General features: G+C 40.7%; 1 protein-coding gene and 1 long non-coding RNA gene across 3 annotated transcripts; one reads left to right on the forward strand and one right to left on the reverse strand.

The window, feature by feature from the left end:
• Positions 1-913: 913 nt before the first annotated feature.
• Positions 914-7,829, forward strand: CCKAR (cholecystokinin A receptor). The gene is made up of 5 exons (XM_069012197.1): positions 914-1,037; positions 1,786-2,037; positions 4,081-4,342; positions 5,961-6,088; positions 6,701-7,829. The coding sequence occupies exons 1-5, from the start codon at positions 914-916 to the stop codon at positions 7,225-7,227; spliced, it is 1,293 nt and encodes a 430-aa protein (XP_068868298.1). The 3' UTR covers positions 7,228-7,829.
• Positions 7,830-7,942: 113 nt separating this feature from the next.
• Positions 7,943-15,025, reverse strand: LOC138109110 (uncharacterized). Of its 2 annotated transcripts, XR_011150277.1 has the most exons (4): positions 14,938-15,025; positions 11,489-11,539; positions 9,438-10,537; positions 7,943-8,423 (listed from the first exon to the last, which is right to left on the reverse strand). It is a non-coding gene; the product is annotated as an uncharacterized lncRNA (long non-coding RNA). The 2 variants fall into 2 exon arrangements; XR_011150276.1 differs by having other exon boundaries at positions 7,943-10,537.
• Positions 15,026-16,085: the final 1,060 nt, after the last annotated feature.

Raw genomic sequence — 16,085 nt, forward strand, 5'->3', positions numbered from 1 at the left:
CTTTGTGTTTTCCACTGGTGTGTAACTAATGTGCTACAGTTTATCAGTTTTATCAAGTTTGTATTCAAGTCATATAAAAATTCTTGCACAGAGGAAATGTATAAGCTTCTGCTTATATTAACTGACAATTCCAATTTACTTTCATAAGGTTTGATCCACTACGTGAAATCAGTGAGTTTTTCTGTTGACTTGCTGGAATTTGGATCAGGCATGTACAGCACTTTCCTATGAAACTAACACTTCACCAAATGAGATAAATGTAGCTGCTTTTATTTTTCTGAGTCTACCTTATCTCCAGTTTACTCTGAAAAATACGAAGACAAGAATCATTTCCATGTAAGGAATGCAAAATCTTCACTGTTTTTTTCTTCTCTGCCCTTTTATTAAGTGACTCTTACCATTTTAAATGTTGTTAGTTGAGAGACAGATTTATCACTCTCATCACTTGGTGGGTCTCATTTACAGGCTGTGACATAACGGGCTGACTCTGAGAAATGTTGCAGAGACATGAGTAGAAGCAATCTTGCAAGGGGTTAATGCTGTAATCTTTTTCAAGCCTGTTTATAATCCCAACAGTAGTGCTGTAGCAGAGGAGGGTGGATCTCAAAAGTAGCAGAGGGGATACGCGTGTGCGTGTGTGTGTGCGCATACTTGTGAGTGTGTATGTGCACACATGCTTTGCTTTTCCGAATTGCTGTGTGTGCCCCTGGAAGAAATCTTGTGCAGCCAGAACAGGACTCTGTGTGCTGGCTGCTCCTGTGGGAGAGTCAGAACAGCTTCCTTGCACAGCTGCCTCTCTTGTATTTCTTCTGCAGACTTCATTCAGAAACGTTCATTTGTTTACTGAAAGCATGGGCAGATAGTTACAAACCCACCTTCTTCTTCATCAAACCTAACCTGTGGGTACTGAAGAATGGAAATCGTTGATGCTAGTAGCTTCCTTGGGAATGGTACCAATATTACTGATTTCCTCTGCAATATCATCTTGGAAAATGACACTTTTTTCTGTGTGGATGATGCGCCTTATCCTTCTAAAGGTATGTGTGGAAAATTGATTTTTTTCAGGCAGTTTTAGTTCTAGGTGGATGTAGAGATACTATAGAAAGAAAGATCTATGCAAAGCATTTTCTCTGAGAGAGTGCAAAATCAACTGCTTGCTTTTAAGTTAGTATGAGAAACAGGCAGCAAAAAAATTTGTATATGCTGGTTTTCCAAGTTCAAAATTCAACTAGGACAAAATTTGGATACAGTGGAAAACTAAAACAGTAGCACTTTGGGGCACAAAATGTAAACATCTCTGCTAAGGACTTGGAGAAACATGATTTTTACTCAATTCAATAACAATGGAGTGATCAGATCTGATACCATGTATGAAAGTGATTTAATAGGAAATTACAGCACTCTGAAGCCGAGAAAAAAAATCCATGCATTAAAATATTTTCCGATTGCTTAATCTTCTCTTACTTTTGCATAAAATAGGATCTCCCATGGTGAATAAGTGGTGCACAGTAAGTAGCATGAGAAGCACATGCTTTAAGAAGTTGTATTTGACTCTCCAAATGTACATGGTATTGCTTGTATTGTAGTTTAATGCTATGCAATTTAGGTAGATCAGAATATGTTTAAGAATTGCAGCACTTCCACTTATTTTGCTTTGGTGTAAAGACATAACCTTCATAAAATTGAATACAGAAAAGCTTTTACATTTTGATTAAAGGTTGAAATACATAATATTAATCTGAGTTGAATACTATGTAACTGATCTTTTCTTGTGACAATTTTCAGATTTGCATCAGATAATTCGGATTCTGCTGTATTGTTTGATATTTCTGCTCAGCATTTTGGGGAACATTCTGGTGATTACAGTGCTGATAAGAAACAAGCGGATGAGAACAGTCACCAACACATTTCTGCTGTCACTGGCAGTCAGCGACCTGATGCTCTGCCTTTTCTGCATGCCCTTCACCCTCATTCCCAACCTGCTAAAAGATTTTATTTTTGGAAGCGCTGTTTGCAAAACTGCCACTTATTTCATGGGTAAGTCTGGGAATTTTATACCTATTTTGAAGACTGACTAATAAGACAGGTGAGAAGGTTTTTAAAGACCTATAAAAAGCTGATTGTTTCCATCCACCATTGAAGTTACCAATATAATGAAGAAACAGCTTTGTAGTGCAAATTGTCATGGTTCTGGTGTCCTTGGTCTGATCCAGCAAACACGCTTAACTTTAGTGACATACAAAAGTGTTTTGCTGGATGTGAAGATGTTGCATGATCAGACTTTAATGAGGAACCCAGCACATGCCCTTGCTTACCCATCACTGACAAGATGGTTATCAGCGTTCAGATCGCCCACCAGAACTGATGGGCTTGTACACCCTCACTAAGGGCAGGTTTTGCCCACAGATTTTTGGCAGCAGTGATACATAAAAAAGAAATAGGCCAAAGTAGGTGTAATTTGCAGAGATGGGAAGTTGGAGCAAGTACTCTCTGCGGACAGACCAGGTGTGATCAGAGCTCACCAGGAGACCATAAAACACAGATACCGATTTTAGAGCCTGACTTTAAGAAGCAGCACTTTTGTATGCCTTGCCATACTCCTTTTGGTTGTGGAGCCAGGAGCTAGGAGTTTCAAAATGCCTGGGTTGTGGATGTATGTGTAAGTGATTTTTGTCTCACTTTGAATATTTCCTCTGCATTTGCTTGTTTCTTAACAAAAAAAAAAAAAAAAAAACCAACCAAACAAAACCAAACAAACCAACCAAAAAAAAAAACAGAAAAAGAGAAAGAAAAAGAGAAAAAGAGAAGAGCAAAAAGGAAAATAAGATATGAGAACATTATGTAAAGTTTTTGCCTCTTTAGGAGACCCTTAGTTAGTTACAGAAAATTCAGGTCCCCTTTCAACCCATGCCCTTGAGAACTTTGATGTAATGTGAAAGTACACACCTAAAGTGTGCGAATGGGAAATCAACACCTTTTTGTAGATAAAACCAATAAAACTAAAGGCCATGTTTAAACAATTATAATGAATTGCTGGCAAAAATACCATAAAGCATTACTGAAGCATTGTCATCTTCCTCTTATTGCACACAGTGTAAATTACTTTATTAAAAAAACAGTGAAATAGACCAACGTAAAGTTCCTCATTATGAAGCTGTTTTAAGAGTCAGAATGTAGAGATTTCTCACTAAAGGTTCAGGTAACAGAGGCTTCATCTGACAAACAGACATTGACAACCATTGCATCAACTATGCTCAATTTTTCATTTTAAGATGTAGAAAGGCAAATTTTAAATTACAGATGATTTCTGTAAAGCAAACTGTAACAATATTGGCATTTGATAGTTTGACCCACATTCACAAAGACAAATAATCATTCACTGAAAGAAAAATCTGTGGCAAAGTTGAGAAGAAATACCTATAATTTTACAGTGATGAACTTGGGCACCTCAATGACAGAAACACAGACCACCGCATTGTATTTTATAAAATACAAACAGAAGAAATTAAGGATACTTGAAGGACAAAGATTCTACATCATGGCTTAATTTCTCCTTGTTTGTAACTCTATTAACATCTAATTAAAAAGTTGTAATAGATTTAATTCTCTTGAATGAGAAAATCAGATCACAAGTCAAGCAGTACACTCAAAAAAATTAAAACAATAGAAAAGGAACTGTGAACATCTGTTTTAAGAGAGTAATTAACTGATTTCAAATGCTTTGTTTGAATTTCAGTGGAATTAGTGAATAAACCACAGTAGGAAAGAGAATAGTTAGGAGTAAAATTGTCTTCTTTCCCTGTTACCAGAATTGTATGGTTTGACAAAGTGTGTATTTTTTCTTGGACTTTTGGAGTAAGAGAAGCACAGAGCAGTCTGGAGAAGTCTGGAGACCCAGACCCACTGCCCACACATTCTTCACTGGCTTAAACAGTATGGTGTTTATAAATATTTTTGCTTATAAATAGTTTGCTATTTTTTCAAATTTTTGTATGCATACAGAACACTAGCAAGACCATTTGAACATAATATAACCTTTAAAACAAGAGAATAACCTTTTTCTTTATTTTATATATATAGGTGTGTCTGTAAGTGTCTCTACATTCAACCTGGTTGCCATATCTTTGGAGAGATACAGTGCCATCTGCAAACCTCTGCAGTCCAGGGTCTGGCAGACAAAATCTCACGCCTTGAGAGTGATTGCTGCGACCTGGTGTGTCTCCTTTACTATCATGGCACCGTATCCAATCTACAGCAAACTGGTACCTTTCACCAAGTATAACAACACCACAGCAAATATGTGCCGGCTCCTTTGGCCGAGTGATGTCATTCAACAGTCTTGGTAAGACATAACTGGCTGTTAGCCAATGCATAATTATCTGCTGGAAAATGGGATTTCATGGTAGCAATAAGCCTATGGAAAATCAAGTGTTAACCTTCAGCAAATGTTTACACTCCATCATGCTTATTTAAGATGTAAAAAACCACCAACATGGTTTTGAGCTGCTTGCATTTTGACATTTGCATGACTTTTTCCTGGTCATAGGAGAGGTTGCCCAACATGGCAATGATTCTCACACCATAGTCTGCTAAGCCCCTACTGTTACTGTAAAGAAAGCATCTGTCACTTGTAGTAGGAATACTTCTTTCACTCATTTATACATAAACTTCAACATTTTCAGATAAATCCTTGATTAATCTTTGAGAAATGCAGACACATACAAACGCCCCTCTGTGTGCTGCCTTGCCTGTTAATTTGTTTGAAGGTTCTCTGCAGCAGAGAAGTAGAATATGAGGCTGAAAATGTCTTATTTGAGCACTGAATCCTTTTGGTCGCTTATGGAGAACAGGGGCAGAGAGAAGAGGGGAGAGACATGCTCTGAGTCCTACACATCCAGGCAGAGTAAACAGCAGCACTATCAAACAGCAGTAGTACTGAGACATGATGTCCTTGCATGTTGACTAAACACTGACTGGCACCGAGAAAGTGTAAGACTTTTTTTGATACTGAAGGTCAGCTGGAATGGGGAAAACGATTAAAGTCTGCACCGTTTTGGTATGGTATATCCACAAAGAGAGTAACTTTCTGTTAATGCTTTCAGTACTCTCAGGTATTTGGCAGCATGAGGAGGAAGGGTACAGGACGAAATTCTCTTCTCTGTGGTCTTGTTACAGGTTCCCAGGTGTGTTACTGAGTTTGCACCAAGTGTCAGGGATCAGAAGAGACACAGGCTCATGGATGCATTTAAACATCATTATTTCCCCAGCTTGTACTCAATCAGAGAAGCTGACTAGGAGAGTAGCAGATGTGAAACCAAGTAAAAGCTGCTTCTTTTACCGAAGAGATTGCCAGTCCTGGGATCCCTCCTCAGGAGCACTGCATGGCTCCAGGGATGAAAACCCAGGTTGCGGCTGTTCTGTCTTTGCCCATGGCCCTCAGGAAGTCCAGTCTCTCTGAAACAGAATAATAGAATAATTTACATTGGAAAAGACCTCTAAGATCATTGAGTCCAACCATTAAAACATTTTTAGTGTACCAAGGACCCCTTTGAGAATCAGCAGCTGCTCATTTAGCTTCTGCAGGGCAGTTTTTACATTGTCCAAAGCTACAGGGCATCCGATGCTTGTTTGGTTACAGCAGGAGTTCCACTCAGGGGCAGAGAGAGCTTCTGCCGCCTTTAACCCCTGTGGGAGTGGCCATCTCCTCTAGGCTGCATAGGTGGAATGAAAGATGGTTTGCATCCATGATAGTCTTGTTCCTGCTGTACTCTTCTGGGGGAAGCAGGAGAAGAAGTAGGAAGCTTCAAATTTCCAGAGGTGACAAAATGATACTTTGTATTGGCATGAAAAAAATTCAGAAAAGCTTGAAATCCTGTCTTCCCCAATTCTCAGTTGTATGAAAAGGAGTTTTTCTGGTTTTGTGCCATTCCCTATTCTCAGTATGTCTTTTGATTCCTTAGGTACACTTTCTTGCTCCTCACACTCTTTCTTATTCCTGGGATTATAATGATGGTTGCTTATGGTCTAATTTCTTTGGAACTCTACAGAGGAATAAAATTTGATGCCAGCCAGAGAAAATCTTCACGAGGTAACAATGCATTTAGGTTTGGGATGGGGTTTTTAAAGTTACAGTTGAAGCTATGAGCATTTTGAGGTTAGTAAAAGGAAATATTTCTATTTGCAAAAATGATCATTATGGTCAGTTATGTCATGAACTTGCCATCTGCATTTCTTGATTAAAGTTACTCTGCTGTTAGCAAATAAGCCTTTCCTATGGCTTGTTTGCAAAGACTCAGGGCAGAATACACTAAATTTCTAATTTGTTTATTGTAAAAATACCAAGATTTTTTTTCTGGCCGTGGATGAGGACCATTTTTGTGAATAAATGCCACAAGTAAAATTGTCAGATTAGGATAGAAGCATATAACCTTGGAAACTGTCTTCTGTCCATACTGGACTAAGCAATGCTCTTGAACCTTTTGCATCATAGAGATAAGATGTGAGAATATTGGGAGACAGTGGATTCAGAGTAGCTGAATAACATGACTGACTCAGAAGCAGACCAGTGCTTTCTTTGCAGCAGTTGTTCAGCTATGAATTATGTTGTTTGTTTAGGTTTAGACTGCATTCTTCATTTTTTATTTGCCTCACTGTTCAGAGATATTTTGCCAGCTATTTAAACAGCACTTTATATGTACAGAAAGAAGAATGAGTTTCTGCAGCACCAAATACGAGGATGGAGATGGATGTTACCTCAACAAAACCAAAAGAAAAAGGAAAATGCCATTGCAACAGCTCTCTGCTATGAGCCACAACAAAATAGAGAGGGTGAGAAGCAACAGCTCTTCTGCCAACTTAATGGCCAAGAAACTCGTCATCCGTATGCTGATGGTGATAGTGGTTTTGTTTTTCATTTGCTGGACTCCCATCTTCAGCGTCAACGCCTGGCGCGCCTTCGACACGGCTTCCGCAGACCGGCGTCTCTCGGGGGCTCCCATCTCCTTCATCCACTTGCTGTCCTACACCTCTGCCTGCGTGAACCCCATCATTTACTGCTTCATGAACAAGCGTTTCCGCATGGCCTTCCTAGCCACCTTCACCTGCTGTGCCAAGCAAAAGCCCCCCACAATACAGGAGGAGGCTGCTGATGAAGAGGAGGGGAAAACGACAAGGGCTTCCCTCTCCAAATGTTCTTACACACACATGTCTGCATCTGCACCCCCCTGAGCTGCACCAGGGGAGGCAATGAGTGGTGAATTGTCTGGTCTTGGAAAGTGACTGTGACATCAGCTGAACATGATTTAGTTCGAAGTTAATGAAACACTTCAGCTGACAGTAAACACAGGGAGAATTTTATGGGAAATAAATGCTATCACTGTCTGAGTGTTACATTACTTTCCCTTCAAAAGTACAAAGGAAGAAGAGTGCTCTGAAGGTAAAGGACTTTATGGAAAGCCTTAGAAGTTGCTGTATTTGTCATAAATTCCATTGCAAAAACTGGTGTCCTTTACATCAACAGCTTTGCTCAGTTTTCAGATGCAGTTCTGAGTATCTCTTAAAATTTCTAAGATGGTAATAGATTATCCTCAAACATGAATATGTGTAATGCAGTCTTCACTTCACTAGCTGTGCCTCATAAGCAAAAATCTTTCTGTTATATTTGTAGTATATTTTCACATTATTTTAGCTGAGCTAATACATGTTGAGATAATTTTGGTGTCACTCTCACGGCAATTCTGGGGTGGCAAGAATGGGCTTGTCCATGTGAAATGAATGCTTTTAAGTAAAACAATTTCTTTTTTTAAAATAAAATTAAAATAAATATTGTTGTCTTTGTGGGTGGAATGCATTCTTCACTAAGGCAATAGCATAAATTAACATAAATTAATGTATTTTTCACTTAAATAAACCCCACAGAACAAGGACAAAGGAATGGCTTTCTTCTGTGCAGCTGAAAGCATCCCCATATGCAAGTGGCGGGGTCTTAGATGAGCCACAAAGGCTTATGTGGAAATTTCCACACTGGGAAGCACAGGGGTAAATGCTTGGGATAAAGCAAAGAGGTGCTTTACAGAGGATGCAGGACTGCAGACACAGGTTGGTGCCCATGGCACCATGGCACATTTCACAAATTCGTTCACAGCCACTCCAGGCACGGCAATGCCAACAGGGAAATAAAGCCATTGGGTGCAGGATGGCAGAAAGGGCAGATACAACAAGCAAAGGCTGAAAGGCTTTGTCAGAAAACAGTTTTTCTAAACTTTAGAGCAGCTATTTTCTCCAACTACACATGTAAACAGATTCAACACAGATAAAACCAGCTTTGGATGATGTAATTACTGCTGCTTTGTTGAGCAAGGAAGCCAGTCTCTTTCCGGTGCAGTACACAGGTGAGTGTGGGTGTTCAGGTCTTGTCCTTTGCTCTGTGGAACCCAGACAGAGAAGTTACATCACTTATTTTGGTTTGTGAAAATATCCTGTTAGAGATGTTTCTATCTTCTAGCTGAATCAATATCATTAAACACCCTTGTTATTAGATGAGATTAAATTTGAGCACAGCGTGGAATGTAGATGTGGATATTAAATATAAGCCCTCTCAAGGTTTTTAATCAGGAAAATCTGACCTCTTTACAGAATGATTTTAAATTAGAAATGTACTGTGAGTTCCAGCACCCAGATCCATGTTCTGCACTCAGTTATTGCCTGAAATGGTTTACCCTAACAGCTTAGCACACAACTTTGGCTATTATTTTTTTTTTCATCCAGCTTGTCCACAGACAGGAAATTAAAAAAAAATTCTAAACACTATTTATGCACAATCCATAGAAACAATGTTTTGCCTGTCTTGTTAATAAAGTAGCACTGCTCCTGGAACGGTGCTGAGACTACTGACATTGATCTGACCTTTTGCAAATACCCAATGAATTAAATTATGGGACTTAATTCATAACAATAGAATGAAAATTTTACTTCACTTAAGGATACAGGTTGAGATCCTCTACAAAACTGCCCTTCAGTGTTGAAACTGAAGGAACAAACTTAGCTGCTTTGGAATTTATGTGGAACAGTGACAGCAGAAAACATATTTGTGACGTATTTTATACCCTTTGAAAGCCTGGATCTATTATAGATAATAATTTAAAAACTGTTGTTTAAGTGAGAAAACCCCTCACATTTTAATAATATACTGGATGTGACTATTGCTGGCTATGTGCTGCATTGCAGGACAGCCCACACCCCAGCTCTGTGTGCACTTTCAAAAGCAAATTCCTTTTTATAGATGGAGTTTCTCCAGTACCTGAAGAGTGACATACCAGGACATGCACAGTTCACCTGCTCTCACTGATTGAGTCTGAGGATAGTGGTTTCAGATGAAAGCCAAAAGCTATTTTCAACAATGCCTTAATCAGATCTCAGCCCCCCACGGCCTCCAGTACCTGCGGCTGAAAGGAGCAGAGTTTCTGATTGATTCCCCTCTCATAACTGTCAGGGAGCACAATTTGGAGGTGATGAAATGAGGGAGGCAGGAGAAGATCCTGATGGAGTGGTGGCTGGGAGACATCAGAGAAGGGTTGAAATGTGTCATTTCTCCAAGGCCCATCTGTGTGTGCGTCACTCTTCCCCTCCATTGCCCCCTCTGCACGTATTTTCTTGTTATACCAACACAGTATTTCTTTTGATTAAACTCCCAAAGCCACAAACCTTACACCAAATTCCAGCAAGAAGAAGGAATTAAGCTTTTAAAATGTAATATTGCAATTCAGTAATTTTGTCTTCTGCCTTAGTCTCCTAGCACAGGAAATTTCAGCCTTTCTGCATCTTAATGCCATTTTTCCTGATCTGGGCATTGCAGAAGTCATTCCTGGGTCCAAATGTTGCTCTTTCATTGTTAAAGAATCATAGCATCCTCCCAGTACCTTTAATTCAGATGCTGATGTCACTGAAAAGGTATCTTCAGCAGTAAATATGGGTGGAATAAACATACCAAAGAGCCTATGAAATCTTCTCATTTTAGCAGTAGCTGACAGTGGTTGTGGGGAAAAATCCTATCCTACTACTACAAGCAGTCCCTAAAGCAAACTGTTTTCCAGATGTAGCAGACAAATGGCAAACCAATGAATTTCAGGTGCATAATGCCCATAAATCTCGGAAGTTTTTATCTTCTTTCCCTTTCTCCCAGCTCCCAGGGTTTTTTTTCCCCTGCCCTCTGTCTTATCTCTTTCAGCTGCATGACACCATCTGATTTTTGTCCTGCACGCTTCTCAGTCTCTAGGTTACTTTCCCACCACCACCAATTGCTAGATGATTTTTTCCTCTTTGACATGTTTATTTTCCTTCACAGATTTACTTTCCCAGAAAGCACTCTCATCTTCATTTCCCCCTGTCATCTCCAGCTGACAGACTCCTGGAGCAGGTTTCTTTCTCCAAGCAGTGTATTCTGCCCACAACACAGCAGCTCTGCAATCACTGCCTTCAGTCCTGCGGCTGAGTTCACACGTCGGCTCTCAAGCACCAGCTCTCGAACAAGCAGGATGTGCTAGTTCAGAAAACAAAAGTGTAGCGTTAAGTAGCACCCAGATCCTCCTTTGATGCTTCTGTCACTATTACTTGCAGCCTCTATTATTAGGGCATGCTTTAAGACTGATGCCTTACAATACTGCTAAATACAGCACTTGGTGAGGGGTCAAAGTAAAGGTGTTTCACTGTTGCCAAGGAAAAGGACCTTAATGCTCTTAATGGAAAGCTGCATGTGGATTTGGAACTCCAGCCACTAGAGGTTTACACCCTCTTATATAAGCCATGACCTCTTTTCCGATACCACCAAGCCCTTCTTGGCAAGGTGGGGAGCCTGTCCATGATCTCACCTGCTCCTGCATTTCCTCCTGCTCTTCCTGCCTCCAAGCCCAAGGATGGTGCAACCCCAGTACACCCACCATGGTTCATCACGATGCTTTTCCGGCATGGAATAGATGACTTCAGGATCAGTCAATACTGATATAGATGTTGAGATAAACTGAGGGTTTCTAGTGGCAAAAGATGCTTATTCTCAAAAGGAAAGTATAGAAAGATAAAACCTAATGGTTTTGATTTTGAGAAAGGTTTATGTGAGAGCAGGGGCTGTAGCCTTTTCACTACAACATCAGAGTGGTAGAGAGTATAAAATGAAAGTTTAGACTTTTGGTTGGGTTTTATTTGTTTGTAAAATGTTTTGCTCTTCCACTTCAAATACAACATGGACCAACCAAATACCACTTCACTCAGGTGTGCATGTAGGTCAGCAGTTTGCTCACCCTCTGGCCACAGTCTTGCAGTCAATTTTTCTGTATGCATTATTAATTTCAGTTAAACAGCTTCAGCTTTTTATGCCCAATCCATCCAGCATGCACCCAGCTCTTTTCTCATGGGCTACATCCAGCATAGTAATGCATGCCTTTAACATGCCAGAATTTCTGTCTCAGTGTGTATAAAAAACTACTTCTAGCATTACCTTTTTTATTTTTTCCTTCTGCAATGCTTGTTAGGCTGCCTTGGGTATCTCCTAAAGAAAAAAATGCAAAGGAAATGTTAATGAATTGTAAAACTCCTGTTTTGTTTGCCTAATGGCAATTCATCCCTGCTAGGAGCTATTTGTCTGCATCTCCACAGATAATTATTGAGTGAAGAGTTTTCTTGGCTTCCACTCCCAGTTGTGTCCAAAAAGCTAATTCTGAGCTAGAGAGATGTCAGTTGTTCCACTGTATGGTGAGACAAGAACAAAACATATTCATTAGCATCAGCTGGTAGTAAACATCAAGTAGGAATCATCCCCTATGGGGTAAACACCACTTAATTGATGTCCTGCTACTTTGACAGTTATTAAATATTAAACAAAATTTCCCGATAGAATGAAGAAATTCAACTTATATACAAAGTCTGATTTAAAACAGTAGACAAAAATCACTGCATATGTCCTGTGAAAGTCATACAAACACCAGAGTTACAAAACAGGCATGAAGAAAAGTCACACATACAGAACCTAAATCCACAGGAAAGACATGGAGCTACTCATGCTCTTTGCTTGCTGTCAGAGACAAATTGTTTTATTATTATTGAATGGACATTGGCTCAGGGCCTTGTTCTGAGAATATTTAGCAACTGCTAAGAGGCCTCATTCCTGACCAAGTGAAGAATGACACACAGAGGTGAAACCACAGGGGCAATTAAACAGATGGCAATGCCCAAGAGGGAACTGCCCAACCAGCTGGGAACTCTGCACTGACTCCTATGAACCTGCTGTGGGCCTTCTAACACCTGAGATCTCCAGGATTTCATAGCTAAACTGAAGATAGGTGTGAAGCAACCAGAGCTGCTCCTTGCTCTGAAACTGGCTCAAATCTCAGCCCATATCCCTATAGGGACATCTGGCAGTGTTGCTGTGACTGGCTTGCTGTTATTGCAAAGGAATATAAGGATAGTAATGTCATCCAAGACACACTGTCTTTGGAGTTGCTTTCTCTGCAGGCATCCCAAAAGACAGTCCTGCCACGTGCAAGTAGGAAAAAAACCACTACAGTTATGGCACTGAAATGAATTCATTGTGTCAGCAAGGGCACAGCTGTTGCTTCTTTGGAAAACCAACATCATGTCTGTTCTAGCTTCCCAGGGTGCTACAACTGATTTAACGTACCTCTGACCACCCTGTGGCGACCAACAAAGGTTATCACAGGATTAAGAAGAGGCTGTGAGTTTAACACAAAGAGCTTTTTATTTGCTGTCCAGATGTGGTCAGTGCTCATGTTACAAGTTGCAAAAAAAATCGGTGACTAAAGCAAATAATACTAAAGCTATCAGACAGGTTCTCACAGTGCATTTTTAACAAGAAGAAAGTTCTGCTAATACCAAAGCCTTTACTTCACTGAGATTGCAGATCCAGGGGAAGCATCCAGAAAAATATATCTCAGGGCCTTTGTGTTTATTAAATAGGAAACCTATTTAAATATTATCAGCTGACTGAGGCAAAACAATACAGTCCAGGAAAGCCTGTCAGACATAGTTCTACATTCCCTGGAATTTTTCAAGCATTTTTTCCCTTTTGTATTTATTTCCTTCATTTTTTTTTTAAGCAGGGAAAAATAAAAGCTTTGGAAATTCAAATAATGTTTATTGAAAGGCAGGGTTTTCCCCAAAAACCAAATGTTTTTTAACATCCAGCATGACTCCTCTACTGCACTGATTTGTCAAATATTTAATAAAACCTGGATAGACTTTCTTTGGTACACACTGAGGCCAAGACCAAGACGCCTCCAATGACAGCGGCAGTGTAGAGATGGAATGGGAGAGCAAGCAAGCTGCAGGTGCCCAGCTTTGTCTGATACTGCTTTTGTGAGATCTGTAAGAGATTAATAAGACTGGTAGAAGAGTGTTTAGGAAGATGGTGATTGAAGTCAAAGCTGAATCTGAGGCACTTGCAGCTGAAACATGGCTCTGCAGGGCCCAAACACAGGGCTGGGGCAGGAATGGAAGGGAAGGTGAACGGGAAACATTTTGGCCTTGTAGAGGGGTGGGGGACAAAAAGTCATAGTGAGGATGAAAGGACACGATCTTGGTTTGTGGAGAGAGAAGATCATTGCAAACACTTTTTAATTTTGGATTGGCCTCTTTAAAGTAAAAGAAAAGGCAGATGTGCCCTGTATGGGAAGGAGGCACATCGTGGGGGAGGAGGCAGAGAAAGGTTTCTCCAGGCAGCAAGATGGAAGGAAAATCAAACTTCATTCTGGGTAGAGAAGCACTCATTTTAGTCAAGGTGGAAAGTGAAGAGTTGAAGAGATAACAACTACACTGGAATGAATTTATTTTCTCCAGGCCTTGTGTAGGGTTTGCAGCTGAAGGGATTCTGTCAGCAGGACAGACCAGGCAAGCAGAGCTGAGGGTCTCAGCCACATGCCCCAAGCACAGGAGCCAGATGGAGAAGAGCTCCTGGGCCACAGAGAAGCTGCAGCACACAGACCTGCTGGCAGCAGCACAAGCTGGGCATCTCTCACCTGAGGAGTCCAAACTGCACTGCCAAGGTATCATTGTGCTCTAGTCCAGCTGATGGGCTGAGAGAACACAGCCTGTGTTCCTCTGTCCCAAAGCCCAGTGCCCAGCATCCCGTGCATCTGTGGGAGCTGCTGAGAGCTGCTCCTCCACTTCTTGTCCACCAGCCAACACAGAGCTCACCTCTGCTACCACTGCCACGGTGGGAGGCAGCCTCCAGGGACATGATGCTCCATCAGACAGAGCAGGAGTGACAAAGGCTTCGCACACCATAAAAACTAGTTGCAGTCAGGTAAGTAGAAAAACAACTACCTAATGAAGCAAGGGATTATTTAAAAAAGCAACCGAAAAATCCCACAACCAAACCCCTCCCCAAACTGTGGTGTTTGCATTTAATTCAGTTACCAGTAACTGAAACAGGCTACTCTTCACTAGCATCCTGTAAATGAAGTTAAAAAGCACTCTCTGCTAGAAGGAAACAGGTATTGCCTCTCCTGCCCCACTTCCAGCTCACTTTTCTAAAGCTCTTTTTCCCCACAGAGCTCCTGTGTCCTCATTTTGAGGACTGACAGCAGCAGCCTGCTGTGCATCTCAGTGCTACCACCTGGCTTCGCTAGATAATAATTTTCAAACTTACGTGTCTGCTTAGGCTACAGTGCCTTGAGGGTTCAATTATTCTCCTAACTCTACCAGGAGTAACATTTCTAAATTAATATAACCTTACCAAAATGCAATTTTATAACTGATTCATGTTGTGTCTCTGCTTCCTCCAAATGTAGTTTGAATAATGTTTTCTAATCTACTGACACATAAAACAAACCAAAGAACTTTGATATTATTTCCATGAGCCTGTGGGCTCAAATGTAGCCATCTGTGCAACTTCAGACTCTACTTGTGTGCAATGAATTGTTATTTACTTACATTTGTCCTTGGTCCTCTCTGGAGGAACATTATTTGTGCAAGTGCTTTTGAGCACTTTGCTGTGTCTGTGAGAGTCTCTCCACCTGTGTGATTGGTTATCGCAGGTAGCAGGCGGGAGGGCTTTGAAGGAGGGACACTTGGGAACACCTGCTTTTTAGTTACACCATCAGGTAAATTTACATCCACTTTTTTTCCCCCCCATTTTTTAATACTGCAGAATTTCACATCTGGCTTGAGGTCCCTCTACTTGGTTTCACAGCTTTAACATGAATCTTCCTCTTTCACCTCCTATGACTGATCTCTAATTCCAGCAATTCTCCTTTTCCTTGGGGAGTATCTCACACACAGGTCACCAACAAAATTACTGTTTTTTAGTATCCAGGAAACTAAAGCAATTTTTGATTGCTTCTCCTGATGCATTGTGTTCAACTTCATCAAATTTAAAAGGTTAATTTTGTTAATATTTCAGGATTTCCATGCCTGCTCTGACTAATTACCGTTCACAATTGCTGGACCAGCTTGCACATTTCAGTTTCTTGCATTTGGGCCCTTCAGCTCTTTCTGGGGGGTGAAGTGAGATATGACAACTAACTCCTGGTTAGGAGCAGCCCACAGGGGACACTGAAAATAAGGGGAGACACAGATATATTTTCTGGATTTCACTCTCTGCAATACATTCTAAGGAAGGAGTGACAGCACATACATGTGTATCATTAAGGAGGGTGAAGGTTTGGGCAGCAAGGCAAGAGGAGATCAAACTTTTTAGCACCTGGTGAAGTAGGAGGCCATAGATTGCATCTGTGTTGGAGAGGAAATTGGTCTAAAATGCAGACATGTAAAGTCTTTTGGTGAGGGTGAGTGGATGAGGTAGTTTATACCGGCAGCAGAAACGTTCAGAAAGGAATAGCTCGATCTTGCAAGAAATGTGTAAATAAAGGTGCACGGTACCTGAGGTGCTGCTGATGACCTGGAAACCTTGTATACATTTATTAGGTCGTTCTACTCCAAGTCTAGGTCAGTCCCATCTAACGCCGTTTGTTCCCAAACAGCAGCTCTGCAAATGATCTTGGGCTTACATCTGCAGATTCTATTGCAAGCGTAAACTACTACATCCATAAAGGACAACTCCCTTTTTCTCTGAGTATCCA

Source organism: Aphelocoma coerulescens, chromosome 4, assembly GCF_041296385.1.
Source record: "Aphelocoma coerulescens isolate FSJ_1873_10779 chromosome 4, UR_Acoe_1.0, whole genome shotgun sequence".
In the NCBI taxonomy this organism is placed as follows: Eukaryota; Metazoa; Chordata; class Aves; order Passeriformes; family Corvidae; genus Aphelocoma; species Aphelocoma coerulescens.

Bases quoted from the DNA above. Each gene is read 5' to 3' on its own strand.
- CCKAR (XM_069012197.1), top strand. From the start codon at position 914: ATGGAAATCGTTGATGCTAGTAGCTTCCTTGGGAATGGTACCAATATT. The intron at 1,038-1,785 runs GTATGTGTGGAA...GACAATTTTCAG, and splicing joins TGCGCCTTATCCTTCTAAAG to ATTTGCATCAGATAATTCGG. The intron at 4,343-5,960 runs GTAAGACATAAC...TTGATTCCTTAG, and splicing joins GATGTCATTCAACAGTCTTG to GTACACTTTCTTGCTCCTCA.